The sequence below is a fragment of the Archocentrus centrarchus genome, unplaced genomic scaffold (genome assembly GCF_007364275.1).
Source record: "Archocentrus centrarchus isolate MPI-CPG fArcCen1 unplaced genomic scaffold, fArcCen1 scaffold_29_ctg1, whole genome shotgun sequence".
NCBI classification, from domain to species: Eukaryota; Metazoa; Chordata; class Actinopteri; order Cichliformes; family Cichlidae; genus Archocentrus; species Archocentrus centrarchus.
Genome location: NW_022060258.1, coordinates 2,158,181 through 2,169,561, shown reverse-complemented (window position 1 = coordinate 2,169,561; position 11,381 = coordinate 2,158,181). Strand labels below are relative to the sequence as shown.

At 41.7% G+C, this 11,381-nt stretch overlaps 1 protein-coding gene across 1 annotated transcript; it reads left to right on the top strand.

Moving 5' to 3' along the window:
* The first annotated feature begins 1,092 nt into the window (after nucleotides 1–1,092).
* gdf5 (growth differentiation factor 5) lies at nucleotides 1,093–10,598 on the top strand. The gene is made up of 2 exons (XM_030723871.1): nucleotides 1,093–2,267; nucleotides 9,359–10,598. Exons 1-2 carry the CDS (start codon nucleotides 1,457–1,459, stop codon nucleotides 10,309–10,311), a joined length of 1,764 nt encoding a protein of 587 aa, XP_030579731.1. The 5' UTR covers nucleotides 1,093–1,456; the 3' UTR covers nucleotides 10,312–10,598.
* The last annotated feature ends 783 nt before the right edge of the window (nucleotides 10,599–11,381 follow it).

Sequence of the window (11,381 nt, the reverse complement as noted above, 5' to 3'; positions counted from 1 at the left end):
TCCTAGCTGTTTCTGTATTACTTGCACTTTATTGGGAAAGCTGCAGCACATGGGGTGCTGGAAGAAAAAGAAAGGCTGTGTATTTTGGAAAGTAATGTAGGTTTATGCATGAGAAACAAGTATTTTGTGTTACACATCAATATGAAACTGTCCGCTGGGACAGAATGGCAGCAAGTCTCTGTGGCTGCACACAAAAACACAGAACAGCATCCACCTGACAGGCACTTTAAACGGTAATGCAATTCAAATGGGCAGTTTATATAAGAATTCAGCTTCCATGCAGTTACTGTGAAGGGGGGGGGGGGGGGGGGGGGGGGGGGGGGGGGGGTTATCCAGAGATGCTTCTGAGCAATAAAAATGAGTGTTAATCAGTGCAAAGAGAAAAAAAAAAAACAGCTCCAAAAGAAGCTTTCCTCTGAAACAAGTGTGCCTTATCAATACCTTCTCCATGTTTGTAGTGTTGCAATGAAGACAAATAAATTAATATATTAATAACTAATTAAACCGGTACTGATGAGTGAAGCTATTTTAGGACTCAGTTTTGGTCAGCGGTCCCCTGTGGCTGCTTGACTCGGCTCAGTGCTGTAAAGTTTTTATCCTTATTGTCTTTTGTGGGTGTTTGTGCGTGTGCGCGCGTAGGTGTGTGTGTGTGTGTGTGTGTGTGTGTGTGTGTGTGTGTGTGTGTGTGTGTGTGTGTGTGTGTGTGTGTGTTGGGGGGCATTTTATGTTGCAGCGTGAGTGAGTCATTGGTGGAAAAGAGGGAGGAAGATTTCAGAAGAAATATCGCTGTTAAATGCGTTTGGGTAGCATGACATCACGCGGTAATTAAAACAGTTTTCTGAAATTCCGTTTTCAATTCCTGCGCTCAGGTTTGCTGGAGAATTTTTTTTCGAGCACCTGCAGGTTGGTGTGTGAGTGAAATATTTTTACTGGACGGAGTTCAAACTTTGAAGGGAAGGAGGGAGAGAGAGAGAGAGAGAGAGAGCGAAAGAAGGCTGCAGCATTACGCCATTCTTCCCTCTCAGAAAAAAAAAAAGTAGTGGGATTTAAAGAAGTTTCTTACAAGATATCCAGCAGAATAGCTCCGCGGAGTGTTCAAATGCGGCTCTCAGCCTTTGCTTTGGTTTCTGCTGTCACGGGCAGGCTCTCTCCAGCACTATGTTTCTTACGCATGACGCATGGGACAATAAAGCTTTGCAGGATTTGTTTCTTCAACTTATAAAAGTCAGTTATAGTCCACAGCTTTGCTTTTACTGCCTGGCATGTATCTGTAGCCTATTTCAGGCGGGGGGAGCAGCTTTTATTCATTTCTCCTGAGGCAGAGAAACCTCAGAGAATGAAAGACTCGGATTTAACTGGACTTTTCTCCCCTGTTTTAGCCGAACTGGTCACTTTCTTCTGAACTAACTGCAGTTTGGTACAATGACAGCCTGGCAGAAGGCTAAAGGGCTTTAGGATGAAAGTTGTGAAGCGTCTTTTTATTCTGCTCAGCTGCTGGACTCTCATTTACCTGCATCCTGTCCTCGGTTCGCTAAGCCGGGCCAGACCGACGGACTACCACCTCCTCCCGTTTGGAGAAGCAGCGGAGCGCGTACCGGGAGAGCAAGCCCACAGAAGAGCCGTGGGAGGATCACTGCAAGCCGCTGGAAGGCGACCGGTGGCCGCTCAGGGGACGTGGAGTCCAGTGCGGATCACGCGTATCCGCGCAGGTCCGCCGCTAATCAAAGGAGAGGCGACTGTTATTGACACCAAACTTACGGCGGGAAAGAGCTGGCCACAGCGCAGCGGAACCGTGACGGTGAACCGCACACACCTGCAGCGGGACAGAGCAGTGAGCTTAGGGCGCAAAGAACTTGTACGCTCTTGGCTGCCCGCCGGGGATGCACACGATAAAGCGCACGCACCCGCAGGTATTTACGCACATGCACGAGCGAAAGGAGTCGGGACTGCGGGTGCTGGAGGTGGAGGTGGAGGTATACCGGGGAAAAGTTTGGGGAAAATTGCAGCCGCTCCAGCGCGCACCGGATCTCCGCAAAGAGTCCTCAGCGCGCAAAAGCAGCAGCAGCAGAGCGCGGCTCCGGCGGGGCAGCGGGGAACCAGCAGCAAACCGAGCCACCGGGAGGCGCATCACAAACAGCCGCTGGTGATTCCTCACGACTACATGTTGTCGCTGTACTGGTCTCTCTCCAGAGGGGACATAAACGGCAGCGCTCTGCACGACGCGGGTCTGGCCAACACCATCACGAGCTTCGTGGATAAAGGACAAGGTAAGCAGTCTCTTTCTGATGAGCTCTTCTCCATCCCAGCGCCGGTTTGCGTCTGTTTAATGAGCAGTTAGTAGTCCTAAAATCACGTTTAATTCTCAAATGAACAAACGTTTCTGTGGCAAAAGAAAGAAATATTGTTCAACTGTGTGAGGAAATCTGCAAAAAACTTAAAGACAGTGTGACAGATTCTTAATTCTCTTTGTAGAAAGTGGAATAAAGGTCTTAGAGGCCCTTTAAGTTGAAAGACATAAACCCACTTGAACTGTGATGGACTAGATGTTGCAGTCATTCGAGTTTTCCTGAGGGGTGTCCACAGTCTGAGGGCTGACCTTTGGCAGCAGTACATCTCCTGCCTGTTACTACATATTATACACCACTGGCCACTGGTACTATCTGGAAGATCTTTCACTATATGGAAATATTGGTGATTAACTGAATTATTAAGAACAGAACTGAAGAAGAGACACCAGGAGCTAGAGCAGGAGGTCAGAGGAGATCTGAGGAAAAGGACAGGAGAAGTGCTATAAGCTGCTTACAGGGCAGTGATTTTTAAAGGAACCCAAAAACAAGTTCACATCCCACAGTTTATATCAGTTATAAAAAAGGATCCAACTGGAACTTAGTTCCACTGAAGTGGGACAATCTGCGCATCACACAGACTGAGAACTACCTTGTCAAGATGTGAGGGAGAGACTGGACGTCCACCCTCCAGTGTGGAGGGTACCAGAGGAGGGCGGCGCGGGGAGGCAGGGGCTGCATAATTGTGTAAATGTTCAGAAGTCCCTGTGGTGTGAAAGTCAGAGGTGCTGGGGGGTGGGGCATCTGGAGTCAGAAGGTCAGCAGTGTGTGCAGTGCAGCACATGATGGGAAGTGGAAATGAATGATCTTCACATCACAAAGTCAGTACACCTCCCATACGCTGAAGGAGCGGCTCAGCAAACGGGGGTCGCATTTACTGTCAGCCAGTTAGCTTAGCTTAAAGACCGGAAACACCTAGCCCAGCTCTACCCAAAGCTAACAAAGTATGTGCCATTGATTTGCTGGAGGATATTTGAGTAGTTCTTGTAGCGCTTTTGTGGACTGAGTTGTGGCAGCTGTTTATAAAGTGATTTCTAAATACTTAAAAATAATAACAGCTTTCTGCTAGTGATTTATTGCATCACAATAAAAGTTATAGTCAACATGAATTCTCTGTATTTTCTGTCATGTATCTCTTGTTCCAGCTGTGCATAACCACATCATGTTGTATATAATTAGGTCAGTGTACAGTAATCCCTGTGAGCCAAAAGCTCAGGCTGCTCTAAACACTCAGTTTCAATTATTTTTTTATATTTTTGGATCTGTATGATATCAGTAAGAATGGATATCCTTATATGGTCATCACATCTACATAGAAGCCGCACCCACCTGCTGTTTAAACTTTATTGTGACAGGCACAGCCAATCAGAAGAAAGATTAGATTATAAAGGGTTGCCTTAAAGGAGGAGGAGCTAAAATAGTCTTTTTTTTTTTTTTTTTTTTTTTTTTATTAACCGAGGAGCTGAGCTAGGCCCAGTGTGAGCCAAAGAAGGATTATTTTGAACTATGAACCATGCAAAGTTGCTTCAGTAGAGTCCAAGAAAACCAATTTGGAGCTGGAATTGAGTAGAATAGGTTTTTGCCTTTTCCGTAATAAAAATGTGCTTCATGACTTCCCTACTTAAACACGTTTGACTCACTCCACCACCTTGTGGCACCAATTGGTATTACATGAAAAATGCAGTATAGCCCTAATTTGTCTTAAGTTGGCACAGCACAACAGACATGATATTTGTTGATAGCTTTAGTTAATTTTGGAAAGTTTTAAATTACTTTAAAACACAGAAATGTACAAAAAGTCCCTTTAAAAGCTGCCTTTCTTTTTTCAGTCATGAACAGAGGCCTGCAGGTGTACCACAACGACTAATCAAAACAGCAAACAATTACAGCTTCTAATCATTACCACATACATGCTTTTAGAGGTCCCACTCTCTGGACTTCCAGTTTCATGGGGATGCTCTTCTGGAAAAGTCATCATATTTTTGATAAAACTAGTCAAGACAATAGATATTTATCAGTTTTTTAAAAATTTTCATTGTAGTAAAATACTCCATAAACAAAACTAAAGGACATAAGTGTAGATGTATTTCAGTCTGCACATATTATTGATGCTGGATTTGTGAAAACAAACTTTTTTGTCCAGAAGCAGCTGGAAATAATTATTTAAGTGACATTCACTCCTGTTCAGTGAAGACTATCACATGAGCACCGTCTGTTGCACACCCAGTTGAACTGCAGCCAGTTTGGGTTTGATGGGAAGTGGAATGCTTCTCCCAGATTGGCTTCAGTTTCACTCAAGTTGCCTCTGCAATCAGCCAGGAGGGGGTTGCTGTGGTGGCAGCTTTATTTATATCTGCTACCATAATACAGGTTTAGGGCTCAAGGGAGAGAATTTATATGTATGAAATTATAAATAAATTTTAGTAAGCAATTTTGTAAAGACCAATAATTACTGGTCTTGTGACAGTAGGTAGTGTAGCAGAGAAATAATTTGCTTTTGATGCCAGACTTTCAGGGGTTTTAATTTCTGGAGCATGCCTGTGCAGATCTATGCACATATTTATGTATATTTATTCCTACGCCGTTGTGAGTCTTTGTGTGTGTGTGTGTGTGTGTGTGTGTGTGTGTGTGTGTGTGTGTGTGCACGCGCGCGCGCTGCCATGTGTTCCTAACATCTGGTCAGCTCTGAGCGATATATACGGCCTGCTGAGGGTAAATAAACAGTGCTCACAGCCGCTGTGTGTCGTGTTGTCTTTGCGATGTAAAACAGTTTTAAAACAGTGTTCAAATGAGCAAAGTTTCATGTTCCTGCTGCTGCTCAAGGTTTACATTTCCACCACTTAATGTACTTTTAATGTGGCCTTTATTTGTTCAGTGAGTCGCTGCTGACCTCGTCGACATGCTGAGAGGAGGAACTGATGACCCCGACACTCGTTATTTGCCTTCTTGCCTTTCATTCATTCTTATTGCTTCTTTCTTTCTTTCTTTCTTTCTTTCTTTCTTTCTTTCTTTCTTTCTTTCTTTCTTTCTTTCTTTCTTTCTGCCACATGCAGGGCTGAACCTATCAACCTATGGAGCGTTGTTGGCCCCGATGATGCAGTATGTGTGTGAAACAAAGTATCTAAAGCTGGAATGATTGCTTATTTGTTAATTAGTTGATTAGAAGTTGAGGTGGCATTGAGTCATAATTTAATTCTTCAAGTAACTTTTAACTCATTTTCAATTTATTCATCCACTGTTTACATCTGTGAGGGTGTGGATCAAATTTGTGTGTGTTTGTTTTCCTAATTTTGGTCATTTATGTTCAATAATACAGGCAAACCTTTTTTTCATGCACTGCATAGTAAATGCAAACTACTTAATCAAATAGTCTGTTAATTTATCCTAGTTTTTTTTAACTTACTGTGGAATGTCGGTACTATTTTTAATCTTTAATTTAATAGTACTGCGATCATCATTACATTTTTATAGATTTTGGATGTTGTGGCTTTGTGATTGGGTGTCCAATGTTTTTCTAGTGTTAAAGTCTAGAAGTTGACAGCTCTTCTCACACATCAGTCATCTCCTGTTGGTCATACTAGGAATTTAAGTGGAAAGAAAGAGTTTAGAATATTTAAATTTATTGGGAGAAATTTAGAGATTTCCCCCTTTTGAAGTACAAAGTACATTTTGAAAATGTTGACCTTGGCCAAAGCCAAGAGTTTCTAAAAGCTGAACCCACGAGTCAGAGACACCGCTTTCCCCACTCCCCTAAAAAATTGCCGGACAACAGAAGGTTTTCTTGTTGCTGTTAAATTGTTTTCATCATTTAATGAGTGATGATGATGAATGGCCTGAAATGCCCTAAGAAAAATGAGGAATTTGTAAAATATGCCTCATTTTGGGTATTTTGTCGTTACAATGTGCAGATCACAAAACCTTTGCATTTAGAGTTTTTGTAAAATCAACAGTATTTTATATCTTTATTGTTCAAACCTGTGGCAGAGACCCGGGTTTGAACCTGCCCTGGTTTGAGTTTGCTCCAACTGCAATTTCAGTGAGTAATAATTACATGAACGGGTCCCAATGTGTTAAAAATTCCTTCCAGAAACCAAGCAGAAATGTTTGGTTTCAGGAGGCTGTGAAAGCTCTGCTGCTGCTCGCTGCCACTGCTGTCAGCTGCATCCACCTGATGTCCGGTGGATGTCAGGGTGAAGTCAGAGTTCAGAAGCCAACATATACAATACTCTGTTTCATGCTGGCTCCTGGACTGAGAAGAATTTAATTTTCCAAGCCTTTTGAGGTGATAAAGGCTACAGCTGAGAGTTGTGCATCCTTCCAACATTTTTTGTCTTCACTAAATTACAACTGCATGAGAGTTTCTGAGTTTGCTGTCTATCTGCTGTGAATAGGTCTGTAATAGCAGGCCTGTTTACACACCATTGTGGTCCCCTGGCCTCATTCTAATGTACTTTGTGATGCATGATAAAGTCCTGGACAGGAGGTGGGGGTGCCGTGAGAATGTGTAAGCAGTGTACATGAACAGCCACCTTTGTGAGGACCACAGTGAGTTTCTGACCTATGCTGCGAGGACAGTGTTTCAAAAGGAGGTTCAAAGGTTCAGACTTAGTTTTACAGTTAAGGTTAGCCTAAGGGTCAGGTTAGCCTGGGAATGCATTAGGTAAACTGGGTCCTTACAGTGACACAATTTCAATCACGTGTACTTTGTTGGATTTTATTGCTGGGTTTCTTTTGGATGTCGAAGTTCACGGTTTTCCTCACTGACAGCAAAAGTAAACCCACCATTCAGTTCAGTCTTCCTGATGTTGTTGTGCACACAGTGTGATTGTTTTGCTAATGTTGTGGGGTTTTTCATTGACACATGACTTGACTTCCCTTTGGGGACAATTTATTTAATGCAAATCACAAAAATGTCACTCTAAAGACTGGTTCTAAGTCTCCAAGAAGGAAATGTAAGTTAGTTTAATGTCCTCTAAAATGAAAGAAATGTATATATGCACTAGTAACATTAGAATGTTGTATGCAAATGCTGTTAATTTCCTTGATAATTCAGTGTATTTACTGTCTTAAAATAACTGCAGTAATTTATCGTGGCAATGACATCACCCACTGTTTTTTGGATCTGCAGTTTGAAGCTTCAGCATCTGCATTTTAGCTGCCGCCACATTTTATTTTTTTTTCCCAGGCATGGCTTACCATATTTAGGTGGAGAGGGTGGAGTGTTTTCAGCTAATGCTAGCTAGTTTGGTTAGCAAGCTACATTAATGGACTGTATGGATGCAATATACTGATACAGACACCTGTTAATTAGTGCTCAGTAACACTGAATAAAATCCATGAATTTGTCTCACCACCACTGGAGCTCAGACTTCTTGGATGGTCTGTTAGTACAACTAACTGCACAGCAGCCATATTATTTGTTGGATAAGCATAAACATGGCACAGAGGTCCAGCTGATCGACTCCAGTTAGCTGAGGTGAAGTCTAGCAGACACTGATTGGCTACAACTGATTGGACAACTGGTCACGTCCCTTATATACTGATAAATTCATCCCCATATATTGGTCATAAAAACAATATATGAGGGTGAATTAGCTACAGAGACCCAAAAGGTATTTTGTAGCCAGATAAGTTGGACATTTTAACTTTTGGAGCTAGCCTCAAGTGGGCATTCGAGGAACTGCAGTTTGCTTTAGCTTTAGTTTTCATCCCTGGGGTTTGCCCCTTGTGGTTTATTAGTCCCAAATGATGTCTCCAAAAGTCTAGAATTCCCCAAAATAAAGTCAAAGATGCAGTTCTTTCCTTTTTATATAATAGTTAATGCTTTAATTGATGGCGTCACTTACAAATTACAGGGTAGTAAAAAATATATATAACATTGATGTTTATGTAAATTAATTCATATTGCTGTTTTCAGGCTTAAGGTTTCAGCAAAATCTATGTTATTATTTCTCTTATCTAAGAAAGCAAAGACAAGCATGAAAACTAATTGAGTTCAGTTAATAATTAACATCTACCTTATAAATTAAGATGTAGAGCAAACCATTAGGTCCATCTTTGCACTGAAGCATGAATGCAGACAGAGTAAAAAAAGAAAAGAAAAGCAAATGCACAAGTGCCTTAACCCTGCATGCTTTTTATTGGCCAGCAGAGGGCAACTCCTCAATAAATACTCACTCATCACGTCCAGTTTCAAAGCACCAAGATTGCCATGGTGAAAAAAAGGTATAACAGGCTGTAGTCTGTACAGTGTATAGACTATGATGGGGACTAGCATTGAATGAAAATACTATATTTCCTTGTTTTTCAGAAGCTAGAACCAGACAGCCAGTGGCTATGACATAGGAGATAGAGCAGGTCATCTACTAATCAAAGGGTTGGTGGTTCGATTGCTGGCTACTTCAGTCTGCCAGCAATCGAAGTCTGGCAAGACTGAAGTCTGGCTACTTCAGTCTGCATGTCAAATTATCCTTGGCAAGAGCAACCCTGAGTTGTTAGATAGAAAGCACTTAGAATTAAAAAGGGTGAATGCAAACATCTTGTATAAAGAGCTTTGAGTGCTCAACTTGAGTAGAAAAGTGCTATATAAGAAGTAGTCCATTTACCAATATTTAGATTATCAAAATGTGTTCAACAAAGGTTTTAAGTAGGGAGACCTGATAAGAGATTTACTTTAAACCCTTCAAATAAGAAAGCAACAATCAGTTATACTATAGTCAGCAGTGTCAGCAGGTGTGTAGTGGAACTATTGAAGATGCAAATGAATCTCAAGGAGGATAGAAGAGTCTAAAAGGTGGAAGGCCAACTGTAAGTGAACTGCATCAGTTGATGGCCCTCTGGGGCTGGAACAGGAGCATTAGTGACTCACTGCAGATTAATTAATTTACTGTTTTTAGTTGTGCTGCATTCAGCTTCTATATAAGTGTGTATGTAAGTTTGTTATACTATTTTTCTCTTGCCTCTCTGAATATTTACTCATGTTAATGTTTTTTTCTCTTTCTGACCTCCCTCAGATGAGCGTGGGCCCCAGCTGCGACGGCAAAGGTATCTCTTCAACATCAGCTCTCTGGAACGAGATGGGCTCCTGGGGGCCGAGCTACGCATCCTGAGGAAGCACTTCTCTGATACTCGCAGAGTTTTGATAGGCTACAGAGACTCTGATGGAGGAGGAAAAGGAGTCCTTTCACCAGTCCTAAGGCTGTACACCTGCACTTCAGGCAAACAAAAGCCTGTTCTTGTTCAGATGAAGATCATGGAGGATCTGTTCAGCAGCTTCAGCAGCACATGGGAAGTGTTTGACGTATGGAAGGTCTTCAGGGGCATCAAAAACCAGAAGGGCCAAGATTCACAGGAACTGTGCTTTGAACTGGAGGCCCTGGAGCACAGAGGTGGTCGCCCCATGGACCTTCGCACTTTGGGGTTTGCTAGACATGGCAGGACCAACAAGGAAAAAGCCTTCTTCTTGGCATTTGGGAAAAGCAAGAAGCGTGATCTTTTCTACAAAGAGATCAAAGCACGGTCTGGCCACGATAACAAAACTGTCTATGAGTACCTGTTCACCCAGCGACGAATGCGACGAGCACCTGCTGCGAGGGGGTTTAAAAAACCACCGCAGCAGTCACTGCCACAGCACCAAGCGGTGAAGGCAAGGCCACGCTGCCACCGGAGACGGCTCCACGTGAACTTTAAGGAAATGGGCTGGGACGACTGGATCATCGCTCCGCTGGAGTATGACGCCTATCACTGTGACGGTGCCTGCGATTTCCCCATCCGCTCACACCTTGAACCAACCAATCATGCTATCATACAGACCCTGATTAACTCCATGGACCCAGAGTCAACACCACCCACTTGCTGTGTCCCGACACGGCTCAGCCCGATCAGTATCCTCTACATTGATTCGGCCAATAACGTTGTTTACAAGCAATATGAGGACATGGTGGTGGAGACGTGTGGGTGCAGGTAGCAGAGACAGGAAACACGTTTTAATACTATGTTCAAATCTAAAACTGGAGTTGGTATTTCAGATTCACTGCTGTGCAACAGACATTACTCTTCACAAGTGGGCTTACAGACTGCATACCAGAGACTGTTTAAGACTAAACAGATGAAGATAAACTCATAGAGGTGATGGTCTGAAACACCCACTCACTAAAACTCGTCTGTAATGTTGATGTTGTTAATGATGAGCGGGATACATCCAAGAAAATCCAAATAATGGAAACATGGAAAAAAAAGACTCATAAGATTTATTTGGACTGTTTATATATATATATATATATATATATATATATATATATATATATATATATATATATATATATATATATATATATATATATATATATATATATATATATATATATATATACACATATATATATATATATATCAGATTTGTGTCATTTCGCTGATTGTTGTAAAAAGTTGAAAATGCTTTGAAAAAATGAAGTGAGTTATACTTAAAAAATGCCCTTTTCCAGCACTTATCTGATGAAGTCATTTGTATGTCTTATCCAAGACCTTTTTGTAAAGTATGTCAAGAATTTCTGATGTATAAATATGAGCCAGAGATGAAGTGCTCATCTGACCTGCTCCAAATGTGGGAAAGCTGCATAAACTAGTGTTTAATAGAAAAAAAAGTAAAAAAAAAAAAAAAAAGGCCAATTGACTGAGCTCCAAACTCCTTTCAGTGAAACCCTCTGCCCCCCCAAGGATCTGCAGACTAAACTATTGGAGGAATTTGTGAGATTTACAGCTGCCAAATTTACAATTTAACCCAGGAATGATTGTGTCTGATGTGGAACATGAGTGTTTTACTTGGCTGGCTTAATAAACTGTTGCAAGGTCTAGTTAAAATAACAAGAAGTCAGGTTGGTTTTTGTTTTTTAATTTTGCCTATAAGCGATGGACAAAGCCACTGTGATGTTACCCAATGATTTCTGATCTCCACATGTTGAAATCTCAATGTTAGAATTATTCCTTTGGAGACAGAATTGCCCATAAATTATCGGCTGCATTAATAAACTGTATGTG

Bases quoted from the DNA above. Each gene is read 5' to 3' on its own strand.
- gdf5 (XM_030723871.1), top strand. From the start codon at position 1,457: ATGAAAGTTGTGAAGCGTCTTTTTATTCTGCTCAGCTGCTGGACTCTC. The intron at 2,268-9,358 runs GTAAGCAGTCTC...GACCTCCCTCAG, and splicing joins CTTCGTGGATAAAGGACAAG to ATGAGCGTGGGCCCCAGCTG.